The sequence below is a fragment of the Amphimedon queenslandica genome, unplaced genomic scaffold (assembly GCF_000090795.2).
Source record: "Amphimedon queenslandica unplaced genomic scaffold, v1.1 AMPQUscaffold_13511, whole genome shotgun sequence".
Lineage (NCBI taxonomy): Eukaryota > Metazoa > Porifera > Demospongiae > Haplosclerida > Niphatidae > Amphimedon > Amphimedon queenslandica.
This window is the reverse complement of record NW_003546253.1, coordinates 1-19,962: the sequence shown is the minus strand read 5'-3', so window position 1 is coordinate 19,962 and position 19,962 is coordinate 1. Positions and strand designations below refer to the sequence as shown.

The 19,962-nt window shown below is 36.3% G+C and overlaps 6 protein-coding genes across 6 annotated transcripts; 1 reads left to right on the top strand and 5 right to left on the bottom strand.

Annotated features, from left to right (window-relative positions):
- Positions 1–108: 108 nt before the first annotated feature.
- Positions 109–1,048, bottom strand: LOC100636014 (mitochondrial substrate carrier family protein S-like). The gene has a single exon (XM_003383373.3). The coding sequence runs from the start codon at positions 1,043–1,045 to the stop codon at positions 188–190; it is 858 nt and encodes a 285-aa protein (XP_003383421.1). The 5' UTR covers positions 1,046–1,048; the 3' UTR covers positions 109–187.
- A 208-nt stretch (positions 1,049–1,256) lies between these two features.
- On the bottom strand, positions 1,257–4,809 carry LOC100641834 (src substrate cortactin-like). Its single transcript, XM_003383333.2, has 11 exons — positions 4,657–4,809; positions 4,507–4,580; positions 4,095–4,227; positions 3,863–3,973; positions 3,513–3,620; positions 3,325–3,432; positions 3,158–3,265; positions 2,722–3,054; positions 2,187–2,447; positions 1,999–2,053; positions 1,257–1,457 (listed from the first exon to the last, which is right to left on the bottom strand). The coding sequence occupies exons 1-11, from the start codon at positions 4,735–4,737 to the stop codon at positions 1,324–1,326; spliced, it is 1,506 nt and encodes a 501-aa protein (XP_003383381.1). The 5' UTR covers positions 4,738–4,809; the 3' UTR covers positions 1,257–1,323.
- Positions 4,774–8,320, top strand: LOC100635887 (cytosolic Fe-S cluster assembly factor narfl-like). Its single transcript, XM_003383372.3, has 17 exons — positions 4,774–4,950; positions 4,992–5,093; positions 5,141–5,202; positions 5,343–5,421; positions 5,469–5,576; positions 5,650–5,741; positions 5,803–5,879; positions 6,881–7,007; positions 7,123–7,244; positions 7,292–7,364; positions 7,411–7,462; positions 7,518–7,559; positions 7,608–7,682; positions 7,729–7,967; positions 8,023–8,067; positions 8,121–8,151; positions 8,200–8,320. The coding sequence occupies exons 1-17, from the start codon at positions 4,780–4,782 to the stop codon at positions 8,269–8,271; spliced, it is 1,569 nt and encodes a 522-aa protein (XP_003383420.2). The 5' UTR covers positions 4,774–4,779; the 3' UTR covers positions 8,272–8,320.
- LOC100635761 (arachidonate 5-lipoxygenase-like) lies at positions 8,296–12,391 on the bottom strand. Its single transcript, XM_003383371.3, has 6 exons — positions 12,215–12,391; positions 11,694–12,092; positions 10,831–11,384; positions 9,798–10,034; positions 8,781–9,554; positions 8,296–8,669 (listed from the first exon to the last, which is right to left on the bottom strand). The coding sequence occupies exons 1-6, from the start codon at positions 12,357–12,359 to the stop codon at positions 8,490–8,492; spliced, it is 2,289 nt and encodes a 762-aa protein (XP_003383419.1). The 5' UTR covers positions 12,360–12,391; the 3' UTR covers positions 8,296–8,489.
- A 324-nt stretch (positions 12,392–12,715) lies between these two features.
- LOC100635636 (xylan 1,4-beta-xylosidase-like) lies at positions 12,716–17,530 on the bottom strand. Its single transcript, XM_020004864.1, has 21 exons — positions 17,393–17,530; positions 17,273–17,342; positions 17,019–17,134; positions 16,412–16,536; positions 16,250–16,298; positions 16,131–16,200; positions 15,984–16,084; positions 15,726–15,817; positions 15,571–15,674; positions 15,293–15,438; positions 15,116–15,222; positions 14,873–15,014; positions 14,759–14,821; positions 14,447–14,547; positions 14,329–14,399; positions 14,159–14,257; positions 13,974–14,077; positions 13,740–13,915; positions 13,551–13,671; positions 13,211–13,312; positions 12,716–13,116 (listed from the first exon to the last, which is right to left on the bottom strand). The coding sequence occupies exons 1-21, from the start codon at positions 17,513–17,515 to the stop codon at positions 12,952–12,954; spliced, it is 2,247 nt and encodes a 748-aa protein (XP_019860423.1). The 5' UTR covers positions 17,516–17,530; the 3' UTR covers positions 12,716–12,951.
- Positions 17,531–17,639: 109 nt separating this feature from the next.
- LOC105316399 (periplasmic beta-glucosidase-like) lies at positions 17,640–19,956 on the bottom strand. The gene is made up of 10 exons (XM_011411244.2): positions 19,826–19,956; positions 19,712–19,774; positions 19,212–19,312; positions 19,094–19,164; positions 18,933–19,031; positions 18,752–18,855; positions 18,518–18,693; positions 18,324–18,444; positions 18,066–18,167; positions 17,640–17,983 (listed from the first exon to the last, which is right to left on the bottom strand). Exons 1-10 carry the CDS (start codon positions 19,907–19,909, stop codon positions 17,825–17,827), a joined length of 1,080 nt encoding a protein of 359 aa, XP_011409546.2. The 5' UTR covers positions 19,910–19,956; the 3' UTR covers positions 17,640–17,824.
- Between the last annotated feature and the right edge of the window lie 6 nt (positions 19,957–19,962).

The following is a 19,962-nucleotide window of genomic DNA, read 5'->3' as shown; positions in this document are numbered from 1 at the left end:
ATGCAGGATGGAATTTAGACTTTGCAAATTTGCAGGATTATTAATAAACAAGTAATTTATATAGAATTGATTATATTTTTTTACAATAATAATAAATAATAAAATTAATTGTGTTGATATATAATCTTTTTTATTGTCCAAAAAAAGAGAGTAAAATTATTACAGAAATTTCCATTTTGCAAACAAGCTAGTTCCAATTTGAAAAACGTCTTTGCACATACTCATACACAATCAAACCAATCCCATTAGCAAAGAAACTCCGTAGAGTCCCAGAAAGTACTCCGCGATACAAACCAGCCAGTCCTCTCTCAGACACTACTAATCTCATCCTCTGCAGAACCGACAGACTTTCATGTCCCACGTAAGAGCCTTGGATCTGAGACTTCATTAGTTCTAGTGGCCATACAACCCACCATGCAAAAGTAGCCACTACTCCACCTAAAAGGAAAGGTCCTATGATAGGATGTGATAGCTTTTCAGGGTATCGTGTCTTTGCTGTTTCTCTTAGATAAAAGAAAGAGCTGAGAAAGACTGTTGTTCGTAGCCACGTGATCCCAAAGCCTTTATATACGTCTCTGAGTTTCCAGTCTCTTTGGGTCTGTAGTCTTATTTTAGCATATTCTAGTGGTGTCTCGATAACAGCTCGAGCAGTTGCACCTCCTAGCCCTCCCAGCAATGCATGCAATCTGTATTCTTTGAACAGTCTGTTGCTTTTACCATAGTTGCTTTCAAGATAGCTGTATATAGACTCGTAAGCACCAAATTGAGCCGAACGGTAGAAGGTGGAGCCAAAGAAAGGGAACGGGGAGCCTCTGTAAAACCCCAGCAGTCCTTGAGATCTAAGGGTTGCTCTTACAGTCTGGAGCATAGTCTTGTTTTGATAACCTGTTTGGGTTTGCATTTTAGTCTTGATAGTGTCAAAGGGCTGGCCTATGGCTACACTGGTTGCTCCAAACAAAGAGCCTGCGCACAATCCAATGAGGCCTTCCTTCCACCATTTAGGAGCTCCTCTCTCTGAGTCTTTCTCCTTTTTATTGGTTGCCATTTTAGCCACACCCTTAAAAACTCCGCCTCCATTATTTTTATTATAATAATATTTTTGTTGTTCTCTAAAAAGAAAAGTTTACAAATGTAATAATAATAATACAGCAAATAATGATAATAATAATAATAATAATAATAATAATAATAATAATAATAATAATAATAATAGTAATAATAACAATACTAAGAAGCAATAACCAAAAACCTCAAAATTATCGAGTGAGTGAGTGAAAACACGACACAAAACCTTATAAAATCAAGACAATGTCTTTTAAAAAATTAAATGAGTTCAACATAATTAGAAGGGAAGAGACCTCTCTTTCCATTGACAGTGCCCATCCACCATCCTTCATCGACCTCTTCCACATCCTCTATAATGTCATCCGGATCAAATGTGACCTCATCTTCACCCTCTGCATCATAAAAAATAATTATTAGTAAACTCAATGCATATACATGTAGATAGGTTTCACCACAATTTGCCGAAAAGCATGTAAACAAGCTTTAGTTGGAGCAACTTTAAAACTTTGTAAAAAATCCAATTTTGATCGGAATCCACTCAAACTTTCTACACAACATAAATACATGTATATGTATCACAAAAAATTATTAAAACAACGAATTCTTTTCTTTTCATTTTTGGCAAAATTTGGCCATCGACCCTGTACTATAGTACAGGGAATTTGTCCCAATTTTGAAGCAACTTTTAAATTTCATAAAAAATCCAGTTTTGATTGGGATCAGCTCAAACTTTCTACACAATATAAGAACATGTATATGCATCAGAAAAAATTATAAAAATATAAAATTCTCTCCTTTTCATTTCTGGTGAAATTTGGCTAAAGTCCCTGTACTATAATAGTACAGGGACTTTGGGCCAATTTTGGAGCAACTCTAAGCACACATTATCACTTCTTCTCTACTCTTTTTCCTTCTCTCTTGAAGTAGTCTTACCAGCTTGATAGTCATACAATGCTTGGGCTCTCTTTCCATAATCAGCTTCAGCTGCCTAATAATAAAAATAAAAAATAATAATAATTATAAGCAACTAAATTATGGTGTTACTATCAAGGTTAACTGATGTACATTAAGTCATTAACATACAGTGTACATGCATTATTACTAATACTATTAGTACTTACAGGTGGGTCATCAGTAGCTGTATCATATATATTCTCCTGTTCTTCCTGGGCTCCCACATCATCATAAAGGGGCTGGTCTATTTCCTCTGGCTGTTCCTCGACGGCTGTATTGTCGTAAATCCCCTGCTCTTCTTCTAGTGGCTCCTCCTCTCCTGCCAATTCATAAGTCGGTTCTGTATCTTGTTGATATCCTCCATCATCTTCCTCTTTTTCTTCTTCTTGCTGCTGTTGCTCTTCTTCTTGCTCTCTCTGCTCCCTCTCCTAATGTGTTAAATGTGGAATGTAAGTTGTCTTTAATTTTGTCTTTTCTTTTGTTCATATTGTACATGTAAATTGGTGTCTTTTAAAACTATTTATGGACTATGTACATGTATAAAGCCACTAGCCGAAAATTAATATTGCATGTAATTTATGTAAAGCCTGTTTCCTTTAAGTGACCATACTAATGATGCAGGAACAGGTTCATTAATGTCAGACAACAATGATTGAAAGTTGCCAAATCTTAACCCAACAACAATTAGACATGCCCCATTACCTCTTGCTCCCTCTGCCTCCTTTCCTGATCCTCTCTCTCTCTTTTCTCTCTAGCGAGTCTTCTTTGCTTCTCTTCATCGGCACGACGTGATGCATCCTCTTGCTCTTTGTTGGCCATTTGCTCAAAACGAGCTTTTATACTTCCAGTCTGACCCTTAGCCCCACCCCGATCAGTCTTGTAAGAGGATCCCACATCTTGCATGTCGTCAAATCCTCCGGCAGATTTGTCCTGTCTGTCCTTTTGCACTCCGTACTTGCCACCGAATCCTTTGGCAGCGTCTGTCTGTGACTCGTGCTTTGAGAGTTCTTCCTGGTGGTCCCAACCAACTGCAGTCTAGAGAGGAGAAGAAAGGGGAGAAAAAGTGTTATCAAAAAAGAAGAAAGTATTAAACAAAGTTGGCAAAAAAATGAGAGAGAGGGGGGGCATTGTGTCTTACTGAATCCTGGACTTTCTGTACACCATATTTTCCTCCGAATCCTTTAGATCCATCAGTCTGTGACTCATGCTTTGAGAGCTGCTCTTGATGGTCCCAACCAACTGCAGACTAAAACACAACAAAATGGCTGTGAGTCAGAGCAATACAAGGTACTGTAGCTCCTGTACCTTATCTTGAACTTTCTGTACTCCATATTTTCCTCCAAAACCTTTTGAAGAATCGGTTTGTGACTCGTGCTTTGACAGTTGCTCCTGATGGTCCCAGCCAACAGCAGACTAAGGTTGTGTGTGTGTGTGTGTGTAAAGAGATTAGATACATGTACATTGTGTATATTCAATGATCAGTCTGTTGTTACTTTGTCTTGCACTCTCTGAACTCCAAACTTTCCTCCAAAACCTTTAGCACCATCAGTCTGTGACTCGTGCTTGGAGAGATCAGCTTGATAGTCCCAGCCCAAAGCACTCTATAATATACAGTAATACAATATAATTCAGTGTAATTGAGTCATTTAGTAATGTAAACACAGATAACAAAGTGACAATAGGCGCAAAATAAATGAACAAAATTAGTGAGTGAGTTGGAGTGGAAATAGAGAATTCAACTATCCTTGACTTGACTATACAAGGTAAAACTGATTACTGATGCATGTGTACGTCTATGTCTATGTGTATCATAGTGTATCATGTGTACTTATGTGCTACATACTTTGTCCTTATTGGACTTCTGTACTCCATATTTGCCCCCAAACCCTTTGGAAGCATCAGTCTGTGAAGTATGCTTACTGAGATCAGCTTGATACTCAAAACCAACAGCAGACTACAAATAAAATACACATGTAAAAATACATGTGCGTATACACGTACAATAAACACAAATACATCATATACACATACATGTACATGTACAGTAGTTACTGTTGTGTGATGAAACTCGTTACCTTATCTTGTCTGTCTTTCAATACACCGTATTTTCCACCGAAACCTTTTGCTGCATCTTTTTGAGAGGCGTGTACCGAAGTGCTCTTAACTTCCTTGTCTTCCTTTTGTACATCTGATCGAAGAGCCTTCATACTAAAAGAGAGACAGAGATAAAGAACTAGCTACAGATAACATATGTACTAATAAAGAGAGTGAGAGAAGAATAACAATTACAAAACTAACAGAGGACCATAAGCCATATAGAACTGAAAGTACATATACGCCTCATGTGTATTTATAAAATGTGCGCATTATGATTTATTGTGACTAGGCACAAAAGTAAACAATGTTTTATGCAGATAGAAAAACAGTCTAATCTATCCAAACTAAACTTTTACAATTCAACCCCCCTCTATACTCCTCCTCCGTTACCTCACTCCTTCCTGTCTTCCTGAACCAGAGACAGTCTTTGCCCCCCACCTTTGCTCTTGCTCTGACACATCATTCTATACATACACAGGAGAGAAAAAGAAGAGGGGGAAGACATTATGTACACAGTGTAATCATGTGTGGCCTTTTTACCACAAAGTCTGGATCAGTTTCCCAATCGTCATCGTCCTCAGTGTTAGTAATAGTCTTAATGTCTACTCCAGCTCTCCACATCCTTTTCAAGTCACGAGAGGATCTGTCAACCTAAAATAAAGTATGCAGCAAAGAGAGAGGGGGGACAGCAGTGTCGAGTCTACTATGAAAGGGCGTGGTCTCTTATTGTGGTTCCGTATATTCTATGTATACTTCGAATATACGGATAAAATGGCGAAATTTAGTGGTGCACTGAAGTTGACTGATCTGGATGACTTCATAACTCCTTCCCAGGTTTGCTCCCTCTGATTTTATGACTGCTATTCTTTATATAGGAGTGCATCAAACCAGTGAAAGTGGATAGAGTAGCAAATGCAACAAAGGGCTCCTCTGCAATCAAGATTGAAAATGATGGAAGCTACATTGAGATTGATAAAGTGGGCTCTTTTTTCTTCACTGTATGCTTGACTTTAGTTTTTTGCAGACTGGAGCTCAGAAGAAACTGGAGAAAGCAGTTATAACACTAAACGATTGCTTAGCATGCAGGTAAAATGTTGTAGCTGAGAGATAAAAATTTTGAAATATATTTCTAAGATTATAGATAATTGGGTTTAGTTTTGGGTGCTTGTTTCTATGGATTTATAATATAAAAGCCTTTTACTTTTATGTTTATATTTTTCACTTAGTGGTTGTATCACATCAGCTGAGAGTGTACTCATTGCTGAACAGAGTCAAGAAGAACTTTATAAAATACTTGAGGAAAATGTAAGAAAAATTACTGATTTGTGGTACAAGTATGTGCTAATTTGCAGAAAAAAGTAAAGGAGAAAGAGGGTGGGAAGGAGAAACTTGTCGTTGTGTCTGTCTCTCCTCAGTCTGTTGCCTCTTTAGCAGTTAATTTTAAAAAGACAATGGAAGAGGTTGTAAATGGCATCCATTTCAATTATTAATATCGTCCCTTCTCTCCTTTTTCTCTCCTTCCTTTCTCTTTAGATGTCTTCAAAGCTGGTCTCCTTTCTCAAACAATTAGGCGTTGATTTTGTCTTTGACATCACTTTTTCTCGTGATATTTCATTAATAGAAAGGTATTTTATTTATTAGCACTGATATTATATTGTGTGATTTTTAATTTATTATTATTGTCAGTGCTCAAGAGTTTGTGAGACGTTTTCAAGGATCTTCAAACCCTGGCTCTATACCAATGCTAGCTTCAGCCTGCCCTGGTTAGAATAAATTATTTTTTAATTGGTATAGGTATACTATCAGAAGACTTAATAAAATTGGAGAGTTGTCCTAGTTGTTTTGACAAAATTTAGCTAAAATTTTGAGCATAAATTTAACCAATGACCCAGTGATTTTGGCCTGATTTAGGAACAACTTTAAAAATTTGTAAAAAATCTAATCTTGATCTGAATCAGCTCAAACTTTCTACACAACATAAAAACATGTATTTGTATCAGAAAAAATTATAAAAATAGAGAATTTCCTACTTTTTATTTTTGTTGAAATTTGGGCATTGTCCCTGTACTATAGTACAGGGACTTTGGCCCGATTTTAGAACAGCTTTAAAAAATCGTAAAAAATCTAATCTTGATTGGAATCAGCTCAAACTTTCTACATAACATAAAAACATGTATTTGTATCAGAAAAATATAAAAATGGAGAATTTTCTATTTTTTATTTTTGGTGAAATTTGGGCGTTGTCCCTGTACTATAGTACAGGGACTTTGGCCCGATTTTAGAACAGCTTTTAAAAAATCGTAAAAAATCTAATCTTGATCGGAATCAGCTCAAACTTTCTACATAACATTAAAAAATGTATTTGTATCAGAAAAAATTATAAAAATGGAGAATTTCCTACTTTTTATTTTTGGTGAAATTTGGGTGTTGACCCTGTATTATATAGTACAGGGACTTTGGCCCAATTTTGGAACAGCTTTAAAAAATTGTAAAAAATCTAATCTTAATTGGAATCAATTCAAACTTTCTACGCAACATAAAAACATGTATTTATATCAGAAAAAATTATAAAAATGGAGAATTTCCTACTTTTCATTTTTGGTGAAATTCGGCCATCAACCCTGTACTATATATAGGTCAGGGACTTTGGCCTGATTTCGGAACAACTTTAAAAATTCATAAAAATTAATTTTGATTAGAATCTATACTCTAATTTTCAAAATGTAATGAAGACTTCTATTGCACACATTGCATCTCTCCTCAGGTTGGGTTTGTTATGCTGAAAAGACTCATGGTGACTTCATCCTTCCTTACATTAGCACAACCAAATCCCCTCAGCAAATAATGGGATCTCTCGTTAAAGACCATCTAGCCAAGGCCCATCGTAAAATGTAACAATTATTTATTTTATTTATTAAACTATATTCTAGTGCATTGGTTAATACAAGTACACTGGAAGTTGTGTTGTTCATTGAACTTGTATTGTATGTGTCTGTATACATGTAGGCCTGATCAAGTGTATCATGTGACTATCATGCCTTGCTATGATAAGAAACTCGAGGCTTCACGTGAAGACTTTTATCATGACCTCTATAGCACTCGTGACGTTGACTGTGTTATAACTACAGGTTAGGACGAGAAATGAGAAAACATTTTCAAATAATTTTTGTGATAGGTGAAGTCGAAATCATGCTTAACGAACATGAAGTTGACATTGATTCGTTACCACTCACACCAATGGATGAACCGTGAGTATTAATCACTCATTCATTCATTCATTCATTCATTGGTTAGGTTCTGTAGTTATGATAAAGACCAGTTAGTTAGCCATGAAGGCAGTGGCTCAGTAAATCTTGATATTTTCCAAACTAAAGTAACATTTGCTTTTTTTCTTTCTTTAGGGTGGATATTTGAACTATATATTTAAGTATGCCTGTAAAGAGGTAAGCTCTGTAAGTGATAATATCATTAATTCTTATGTGATTTCACAGCTTTTTGGAGAGACTGTTGATTCAATTGAATACAAAGTGTTGAGAAATAAAGACTTTTATGAGTGCTCACTTCAAGTATGCAGTGCATGCACAATATTATAATCTTATATTTGTATATTAGGTTGATGGTAAAGAGGTGTTGAAGTTTGCAGCTGCTTATGGTTTCAGGAATATTCAAAATGTAGTGCAGAAGCTAAAGCGTAAGAGATGTGGGTATCATTACATTGAAGTGATGGCGTGTCCCTCTGGATGCCTCAATGGAGGAGGACAGATAAAGAATGAAGAAGACAAGGGCAGTGCCTCACAGTTGCTGAGTAAAGAAAATCTTCAAAATGTGGATGCTGCTTACAAATCATTGAGGTTGGTCTAATTGTAGCTTTTTATTTGCTTGTAACTGTACTGTTGTATTTTTAAGGCCTAGGAAACCAACAGAAAATCCTAAATTGGACCTCATTTACAAGTAAGAAAGTGTTCTATAGCTTTGTGCATGCATAATGTATGGATTTCTTGCAGGGAATGGCTAGAAGACAGCAACAGTGACAAAGTATTTTGGAATAATTTTTAATTTTTTTAAAATTATATATACTTGTAGGTACAGTCTATGCTACACACTAAATACCATGCTATTGAGAAATTCACTAGTGCATTAACTATCAAATGGTGAAATATTTTGTATCATTTTTAATCATTTCATTGTAAAGCTGATCAACAAATCAATAATTATTATTCCTAAATGTTATACTTACTACTTGCAGCAATTATATTTTAGCAAAATATTCAAGCAAAAAAATCAAAAACAAAGTCTCTAAGTAAACACACTATAATTGAAAGGGATTGTCCAAAATAAACCAAAGGGAGATCCAGTAATCAATGACGCATCACTTATATAGTGATGCTGTTTGGAATACGACTGGGCAACATGTATGGGTAAGGGACTTCAAGTGACTCATTCCTTTTTGTCAATTTTTCCTTGAGTGTCTTTAGGTTATTGAGGAATTTCTTTTCTGCAGCAACCTCTTCCCCCTCAGTGTACCAGTGTTTAGGAAATCCACCAAGGAATACCTAGTTAGAGAAATGAGAACGGAAATAAAGATATAGCTCAACAGAAAACATCGTATTTTATTTTGTTGCTTGCAATTCCTTGCATGGATTGCAGTTTCAGATGCCACTTACTTCATCAGAACTATGCTGGACAAGGCTTGAGACGAGAGTCATACTCAAAAGTGTTGTTTGACTCTTTGGTAGAGCTCTCAAGATGAAATCGATATCTGTTTGTCCCTTCTTAGTTGGTGGAGGCTCGTGGAGTGCAAAAGGAGCGTTTGGCACGTATCCATAAATTTCAAACTGACCGAAATTGACAGCAGCGTGCTGTGCAGAGCCAGTGAACATGATCAAAGTGCAGGTATCAATCAAAGAATTTTTACTGTCGATGCTTTTTGGAAAGCCACGACCAGCAGAAACCTCTCTAAAAGCAGGGAATCCATTGTCATGCATGTCTGCAGCCCATTCTTGTATCTCCTTATCCCCCACAACATCCTCATCGCTTTTGTAATGAATATTTATTATGCTTGTTACAAACGACTCGATTGCTTTCCATATTTCAGTCCCATCATCACGGTAATGGTAGCCAGGCAGCAAGGCAGAATCATCAACTCCCCTCTCTCTCATAGAACTCATAATATGGGAGTCCATCACATTGTGTTTGCTGTTAGCTCGGCGAAAACACTCTTTCTTTCCCTCTCCTCCAATAGAAAATGCTTGATCAATGACGCCTCCATCACCCACTAGTTTGTCCCTGGCTGCAGTGTTAATGGCTGTTGTGTAGCGAGTGTGAGGTAGGAGCAAGCGACTCACAGGGTGAGAGTCAGGGAGATTACGCTTTGTTGCTACGTGATACGTCTCCATTGTAGCATGGCAAGAGTTGAAATGAGTGGAGAGTTGATGAAACTATAAATTAAGAAAAGAGATGTGATAAGTACATGTAGGAGTATGCACTAAATTTACACAAGCTACTACACTTGGGCAATTTGTAATGCACCAATGGTGTGTGGCTACATAGTAGAGTGCATACAATAATTGTGTGCACATCTGCTCTAAACCATCTATTGCTTTACAAAAACAACCCAAGTATGTACCGTAGTGGATTTTTGAGTAATTATTGGTATTTGTTATTTTATTGTTGCACTGTACCTGGGCCTCCGCACTTTTAAAGTAGATCTTAGCCATAAGCCAGTCCATCCAGGTATCACTTGGTAAGAAGATGGGATTATCATCTCCAGGCTTCCTCTTCAGTTGTATGGCAATTGGAACAAGTTTTCCCATCCTATTGACATGCAGTAGACAAGTAGGAGCTGGGCAATAGCAACCATCCCTGCACTGCAATCCATCCATAATCTCACTTAGATCAACAATGTAAACACGACCATCCTATTAGCAAGACATTACAGCATAAATTATTGTCACAATCGGACTTGGGTCAAGTACAATAGCATTTGTAATTAGTCGTATTTAAATACTTTTGAAAATATTTATATTTGTGATTAATTTCAGTCTTCGTAACAGGAAGTATTTGTATTGCAACAGAAATACAGCATGAAAGTATTTCAAAATACAGTGAAATACTTTTAAATACTTTGATGTGAATGAAAAATGCCATTTGAGTGACAAAACTTTTGAAACACTAATGTTCATCAAATGCAACTAAAATTGATTATACATGCAGACACAATGAAAAGAGACTTTCAATTTATTTGATCAATTAATTAATGAAGCTAGTTGATAACTGTTATACTTGAGAAGGATGTATTGTAATTGTAATTGAAATACATGCATGCAGTACGTAATTGTAATTGTATTTAAATACAAAGCTGCAAACTGTAAACAGTATTTGTATTTGTATTTGCATTTGTTGTCTTTGTACAGTGTTTGTATTTGTATCAAGTACTTTCATGTTGTATTCAACCCAAGTCTGGTCAGAATTATGGAGCAATTTATTGACAGTTGTTTAATCTCTTTGTTACCATCATTTGTATTGTTAATGATAATAGTAGCTACATTGTGTAGCTTATTTCATGGAGCATGGGGTTGAATGGCAACCACTACATACACGTCTTTCAAAATTCTCAATGAAATATGACTTATACACATTAAATACTTTGTCAGGCAAATAATATGATATAATGCATTAATAGTTCAATACATACACAGAAAATGCATTTATTACCTTCATTTCCTTATCAAGATCAGCACCAAGGACTCCAGCAATGAGCTCTTGAGTAACAGGAAAGTATTGAGGAAGAGACGTGCATCTCCTGATGATATGAGGATTGACCCCATTCAAAACCTGGCGACCAAACTCGACGTCACTCACCCAACGGTAGCCCTCGTGGACTGAAAAAGCGCCACTCACATTTATTTCATCCTTGTTGATTGATTTAATGCGAAGAGTGAAGTCTTCATATTTATCAAGAGTCGTCATGGACTTGTCCTCACTTAGAGACAGGCCAGTCAACTTCTCAAAGGCCTGCACAAGGAACACTTTAATGCCCGTGAGAGCACCGACAATTTGATTTTTTGCCAAGGTTCCCAGAAAATGCTCTTGTTTTGTGCGCTCAAACTCTTCGTCAAGGGGAATGGTGTCATTGGTCACATCATCGATTGAAGAAGGGTAGCCAAGGTCTGAGTATTGCTTCCATTTGTATTCCTCTCTCCTCTTCTTGAGCTGGTCTGATCGCTGCTTCACAAGTACTGGGTTGTCTTGTATTTCTTTCCAAGTAGCTGAAAGAAAGAAAAATATCACTTAAAAGATGATATCTTGTACAATAACATACTAATGCGTGTTTGTTAAACAATAACTATGTAGATAAAAAATCATAATTTCATTTGCATGCAGCTGCACAAAAAGTAACAAATATCAACCTTGTCCCTTCAATATGTACATAACCACAAAACCCAAACTCTACTCTTAGATAGTAATGATGTAAGAGCTAGCCTAGACATTTTTACAATGATAGTCTCGCTAATACAATAACTGCATGATGACAGGATTAGCATCATAGTCTATGCATGCAATGAAGTTTAACTCACCATTCCTAGAAGTGCAGGACACTTCATTTGTCCCTTGACCTATCCAATGATAACAAGAAAAGGTCTTTGGCTCTCCAGATGTTGACTGGAGGTCATGGACTTGCATGAAATCAACATACCAGTTGTTTTTAGCAGCAATTGATGACGGGTATCTGAACTTTAAACCAACTGTAAACACCTCCACTTGTAATTCGGCACTTGATTCGATTATGATGTCATCATAGGTTGAGGTACCAAAATATTCCTTGAAGATGGTCCAGAGTCCATCTTCTTGCCCAATTCTAATGTCTCCAGTGCAGTGACTGGCTCCTTCCAGCCTGACATAGACTGCGGTGTCATGTGCATCAGCCTCTCTCTGATCTCCAGTAACAATTCGAAGACCGTAATAAAAGTGCCCAGCTATATATAAATAATAAAATCATTAGGACAAATATTGGATAGCAATCTAGTCTTTGTTAAAAGGCATTTATTGCATGATGAACAGGATCTATTGCTGGCATTATTAAACAACAAGAACTTACGTTTTTTATTTGGTGGCTGCAAGTCAAAAGGAGGCAAGTCAGGACTATTGACACAGGTCCACACACTATCAGGGTCCCTTGGCTTGCTCTCATAGCGCTTGCTGACATGAGAGAGCATGTCGCACTTCACATCTTTTGCTGCCATCCTGCCGAATGCTTCTTTTAGCAATTGCAGCTCCTGCTCCTCTCATCTGTTTTTATAGGCAATCTAATAAAATTCATAACCAGTGTTTGAATATCTATTAATTGATTGGAGAAGATAACTTCCTTTAATCAAAGCAAATATTGTGACAGAAGAAGATAAACGGATTAAGAAAACAAAGCTAGAGAAAGGTCTACAGCTGAAGCATTAGAAACATTCAAGAGCTAGAAATCAAGCTTAAAAGCAGGCAATGTCTCAATCAGTTCATTCAGTAACCAAAAAGCAATCGCTTCATCTAGTTGTTGGTCGCAACAAAGAACAGTGTAAGCTCAGGACTCATAAAAGTTCACAATGTAGGATCAGGATTTGCGAAATTTTCATGCATGACAATAACCAGTAAATAATTATTATCATTACAGAAAACAGTTTGCTAAAGTTGTGCAATATCCTAAGAACAAAAAAAAGCATAAATATTATGAAACATGGTAATAGCAGATGAAAATGAATGGAGGGAGTATTAGGCAGCACTAAAGTAGTTAAATGTCATGATTAATAATTAATAATGTCTCCCTCAGTCCAATCCTCCTGGCCTCTATTAAAGTTTGAAGGTGGCACTGAGGACATTAGAGGGAACAGACACTTTTTGATCTGGTTGCTGACCACCAACAAATAAAGAGTAGGTGCCACCAGGTATAGACCATTTCCCATCATCGCCATTGATCCACACTTGCAGTTGCTCTGGCTTGATGGTGAATGAGACCTAAAGGAATACAATGATAATAAAGAATGGTAGTAATTTAGTGGCTAAAAATAGCATCAATGACACATGTAGATCTAACTGTGTTTTTACTTACTGTTATTGATTGCCCTTTAGAAATGAATTTCCTACTAACTCCAACCAATTGTATATTTGGTGCTTCAGCAACATTGTCCCACTTGACATAAGCTTGAGTAACCTACAGGACAATAATAATAATAATAAATAATAGTAATAATAATGATGATGATGATGATGATAAAATAATAATAATAACAAAAACAATATTAATAAAATTATAGCAATCTTATTTTGAATCAAAATTGCATATCAAGTACTTCAGATACCCACAACCCAAAATAAATTAATTAAAATTTTCTACAGAGCATAAGTGCATCATATGTATTCAAATATGTAAGTTATATAACAATCATCACCTCATCTCCATCCATAGTACCAGTGTTCATGACTGTCACCGATACAGCAATGCTACCTTCTCCATTAGTGTTTGCTGTAGAAGCAACATTCAAATCTGAGTAATTGAATGTAGTGAATGACCTTGAGAGAGAGAGAGAAAAAAGAAAAAAACAGATTTTAAAAAGAGACTTAATCAATAGATAACATACAGTCCATATCCAAATGGGTAGAGAGGCTCTTGTGTGAAGTATCTGTAAGTCCTTTCCTTCATAGTATAGTCAATCATGTCAGGTACTTGATCAAGACTAGCAGGCCACGTATTGGGGAGTCTTCCAGCAGGATTATAACTACCAGTGAGGACGTTAGCTATTGCCACACCAGCTTCCTGTTATAAAAGGTAATAAATACTTGTCATAGCCCCTAGCCAGTGGGCCTTCATTTACCTGTCCAGGATAATAAGCTTCCAATATAGCAGCAAAGCGTGGGTTGCTCTTAGCATAACTGATGTCAAGAGGGTTTGCATTGAACAGTAGAAGTATTATAGGAGCTGAAATTTTAAAAAGTGCCAAAAATAAACCACCAGGAACTATTATTATACAGTGTGCATGTACATGTATATAGTAATTACCACTTCCACTAGCAGATTCTGCATCAGTCAATAAACTCATTTGATGTCCTGGTAAATATATATCGGAGATATCATGCCCTTCATGTTCCAAATATCTACCTATAATAATAATAAATAAATAAACAATTAATATAACATAAAACAGCCTCTATCTCTCTCTCTATCTTTACTTAGGCCAGCAGTTACAATAACCAGATCAACACCTTCGCAAGCTGTGCGGACCTTATAGCCATCATAAATTCTAAGGAAATGTGCAAAAAATATTGCACCAGCTTGTTATGCGCTTACTCGCAAGCTGGCCCATCAGTACAGCCGTCTTCATAATTGAGAAGATCTGATCCAATTTGAGTTGTCTTTATGCCAGCTAATGGAGTCACAATATAATCAGTCTATAGCAAATAGAGGGGAAAATGCTTTAAAATTATAAAAAGAAAAATTCTCTGCTTTTTAATTTTGGCAAATTTTTTGAGCAACTTAAAAAATTCATAAAAATCAAATTTTGATCGGAATCAGCTCAAACTTTCTACATGTACAACATAAGAGCATGTATACGTATCAGAAAAAATTATAAAAATGGAGACTTCTGAATGTAGTTTATACCATCATTGTTGGTGAATAGTCTCCAAACATGGTATCAGCATTCTCAATAAAAGGACCAACAACCTAAACCAAAATGACACATCATAACGAGAGGCATGTTTATATAATACATACACAGGCTTTCTTGAAGTCATCAGCAGCAAGAGGTAGAAAAGGTGAACCATCATTATCATTCTTCATTAGTACAATGGTCTCCATTGCAGCTTGAATGGATAGCTTAATGTGCTCATCGCTTTGAATGATGGATAGTGGAATACTAGAATAAAAATTCATATTAAAAACAATTTACAAATGACAATGTAATCCTTCATGTACATTGTATATACTATCATAGTTTTCTCTTCATTTCTCTCTTACTTGGCATAAGGGTTATTATTATCAGGTGGATCAAACTCTCCTAGTTTTGTACGAACGTAGAACAACCTACTCACTGCATCTTTAAGAGTATCAACGCTAACAAGACCCTAAAGACAGGTGTGAGAAGGAAGAAGAGTTGAAATATAAAGTAAAAGGAATAAAGAAACTCTTAAGTACTTTTTCAACAGCGTCATCAAGGTTATCGAAAACATTGCCACCTTTACCTTCACTGTTGCCATCTTCAAGGCAAGTGCCAGCATTGGCGGCATCAGCAGCAGCTGTCACAAAATCAGGAGCATAATGATGCTGTGTGACAATATTCTCTGGAAAAAGAAAAGTGTAAGGAGAGAATGAGTGAGAGAGAGAGAGCAGAGGCAAAAAAGAATGATATAAAATGAGGCAGAGAAAATTGAAGATAAACATGTAGAATAAGTGATATTAGGTTTCATGTATACCTAATGCTCCTTGATCGCTCACTACGTAGCCTTTAAAATTCCACTCATTCCTTAATATATCTGTGAGGAGCTTTTTATTGGCACAAGCAGGGACACCATTTATTCTATAAAAAAATACGCACAAATTCAAAATATAAATTACGCAGTGTTTCCACCTGTTGTAACTGCACATAAGACTAAGAGCTCCAGCTTCAACGCAAGCTTTGAACTGAGGAAGAAACGTCATTCGCCAATCTATCATTGTAACCTGTGACATGGAAAGAAAAGACAGTGCATTACTTTTGAAAGTTAAAAATTGAATTATGCAATGATATTAGTATAATATAATAATTATAATTATCAGGTGCAGTTTATTCTCAAAGTAGTATCATTAATTTAGTGGGAGGATTATAAGTAAAGTATGGTTTTCTTACGTTAGCATCAAATGAAGCACGTGGCAATGGAGTGTCCTCTGGTCCACCATGTACATCAAAATGCTTACAGCCAGCATTAGCAATCACATAAGTAGGATCATCTATTAAAATGAACATAAAATAATTAGAAAGGTGAAAATAAATCACCTCCTTGTAATCCAGTGACAAAAGCTTGTCCTAAATAACCAGATAGATATGGATCCTCTCCATACGTCTCCTGTATAACGAGTATTATCAACAGGTAAATTTAGTTTTGATATGCTTGCCTGGTTTCTTCCCCAACGTGGGTCTCTCATTATATTCAGCACAGGGCTCCTGGGAATTAAAACAATCTCAAACAAAAACAAACTCAATTCTTTATTATGAAAGCAGTTTCACATTCATCTACTAAACTTTCCCAAGTTCCATTATACATGTAGTTTCCTTACCAGCAGCTGAGTCCAGTATGAAAAGCATATGATCCATTAAGAACAGCTGCAGTATTTTTAGCTCTCACTTCGTAGGCAGTAGCATTGGATACTTGCTTCAATAGATCATAATTGAAACTAGCAGCCTATCATATTGAAGACAGAGCATAATAACATTAACAAAACTCATAGTCTATTGTTTTCAAAAGCATACATAGCACAGAATGACAAGATACACAAAAGTAATGGAATATTGTATAAACAATGATCATACTACACAGAATATACTAACCATTACTTTTGCATTATATATGTCCTTACATTGCATGTAGGCGTTACATGCAATGTAAATTGAATTGTAGGAGCTACATGTTCTATTGAACAGCTATTCATAATAATAGTATATTATATGTACACTCTTTGTTTATCAATTGAAGTGAGGGAAAACATGCAAGTGGCACACACACCAGCTAATTAAATATAATCATGTGATAGGTCAGTGTACACATAATAACCACTAAACCATCAGAGCATGCTAAACACAGGCTGAACATGAAGCATGAGGTGGTTAGCCCTCAAATCCCTCCCTCTCTTTTCCTTCTTTCTTTCTTTCTCTCTCCTCCCTCACCATTCCTATAGACATTGGGAATGAGGTGGCATCACCAGCATTCACATCACCAGAGAGACACTCAGTCCCCCACTGATAAGGCTTTATGTTAAATTTGGGAATACCGGGAGCAGGACCTGATAGAAAGAACGATACATAAAGAGAATAAAATTAAAGGCTACTATTTGAGACTAGTAGAAATCCAACACCACCATAAATTATGCATTAAACAGTAACATTGTGTGCAAACTATCATGATATATTGACAGACATACCATTACTACCAGCACCACCATGAGCCATTTGCTCTACTAACTGATCTAAACTAAGTTGATCAACAATATCCTGCATAACGGAGCATGGACACAGAGTGATAATTTCGGCTATTGCTTTACTTTGACTCTTTCTTCAATGGGTAGAGAGGGATCTCGGAAAGGGAACTCAGGCACATAGCTGTGACCAAGAGCCAAAGAAGAGAATACAAGAGAGAAAAACAGCAGCAAGTGCAGCAACTCCATCGCGATCAAAAATTGACAAAAAATGATTACGAGGGTCGAGGAAATTTAAAATGTGGGTATCTATGGTATAGATATGCAGGTGTGTCCGGAGGTGTGTGCGATCGTAGGATCACGATTTGAGAAATTTTCATGCATAATTATCATTACAAAAACAGTTTGCAAAAGTTGTGCAATATCGTAAGAACAAAAAAGCATAGATATTATAAAACATTGTAATAGCAGATGAAGATGAATGAAAGGAGCACTAAAGTAGTTAAACGTCATGATTAATAATTAATGTCTCCCTCAGTCCAATCCTCCTGGCCTCTATTAAAGTTTGAAGGTGGCACTGAGGACATTAGAGGGAACAGACACTTTTTGATCTGGTTGCTGACCACCAACAAATAAAGAGTACGTGCCTTCAGGTATGGACCATTTATCATCGTCGGTCCACACTTGCAGTTGCTCTGGCTTGATGGTGAATGAGACCTAAAGGAATATAATGATAAAGAATGGTAGTAATTTAGTTGCTAAAATAAACATGTTGTGATCTAATTGTGTTTTTACTTACTGTTATTGATTGCCCTTTAGAAATGGATTTCCTACTAACTCCAACCAATTGTATATTTGGTGCTTCAGCAACATTGTCCCACTTGACATAAGCTTGAGTAACCTACAGGACAATAATAATAATAATAATAGCAGTCTTTTTTTGAATCAAAATTGCATATCACATACATCAGATACCCACAACCCAAAATTAATTAATCAAAATTGACTGAAAATTTTCTACAGAGCATAATGTATTAAGTTATATATCAATCATCACCTCATCTCCATCCATAGTACCAGTGTTGGTGACTGTCACTGATACAGTAATGCTACCTTCTCCATTAGTGTTTGCTGTAGAAGCAACATTCAAATCTGAGTATTTGAATGTAGTGAATGACCTTGGGAGAGAGGGGGGGGGGGTAAAAAGAAAAAAACCAAGTAAAAAAGAGACTTAATCAATAGATAACATACAGTCCATATCCAAATGGGTAGAGAGGCTCTTGTGTGAAGTATCTGTACGTCCTTTCCTTCATAGTATAGTTAATCATGTCAGGCACTTGATCAAGACTAGCAGGCCACGTATTGGGGAGTCTTCCAGCAGGATTATAACTACCAGTGAGGACGTTAGCTATTGCCACACCAGCTTCCTGTTATAAAAGGTAATAAATACTTGTCATAGCCCCTAGCCAGTGGGCCTTTATTTACCTGTCCAGGGTAATAAGCTTCCAATATAGCAGCAAAGCGTGGGTTGCTCTTAGCATAACTGATGTCAAGAGGGTTCGCATTGAACAGTAAAAGTATTATAGGAGCTGAAATTTTAAAAAATGCCAAAAATAAACCGGAACTATTATTATACAGTATGCATGTACATGTATATAGGAATTACCACTTCCACTAGCAGATTCTGCATCAGTCAATAAACTCATTTGATGTCCTGGTAAACTTATTTTGGAGATATCATGCCCTTCATGTTCCAAATATCTACCTATAATAATTAAACAATATAGCATAAAACAGCCTCATCTATCTCCCTCTCTCTATCTTTACTTAGGCCAGCAGTTACAATAACCAGATCAACACCTTCACAAACTGTGCGGACCTTATTGCTATTATAAATTCTAAGGAAATGTGCAAAAAATATTGCACCAGCTTGTTATGTGCTTACTCGCAAGCTGGCCCATCAGTACAGCCTTCTTCATAATTGAGAAGATCTGATCCAATTTGAGTTGTCTTTATGCCAGCTAATGGAGTCACAATATAATCAGTCTATAGCAAATAGAGGGGAAAATGCTGTAAAATTATAAAAAGAAGAATTCTCTGCTTTTTAATTTTGGCAAAATTTCTGAGCAAAATTAAAAAATTTGTAAAAATCAAATTTTGATCGGAATCAGTTCAAACTTTCTACATGTACAGCATAAGAGCATGTACCGTGTAGTGGGTATATTTTGTCTGGAAAAATGTTCGTTCTAGAAATTTTCGTTTGTTTTATTTTTGTTCTGAGCAGCTATTTTGCACACATGGCATTGAGGAAACACCCTTTTCGTTTGGAAAATGTTCGTTCCACAAGGAATGAGAACAAAATTAAACTCGAACGGAATATACCCACTATATGGTATATGTATCAGAAGAATTATAAAAATGGAGACTTCTGAATGTAGTTTATACCATCATTGTTGGTGAATAGTCTCCAAACATGGTATCAGGATTCTCAATAAAAGGACCAACAACCTAAACAACAACAATGACACATAACGAGAGGTATGTTTATATATTACATACACAGGCTTTCTTGAAGTTATCAGCAGCAAGAGGTAGAAAAGGTGAACCGTCGTTATCATTCTTCATTAGTACAATGGTCTCCATTGCAGCTTGAATGGATAACTTAATGTGCTCATCGCTCTGAATGATGGATAGTG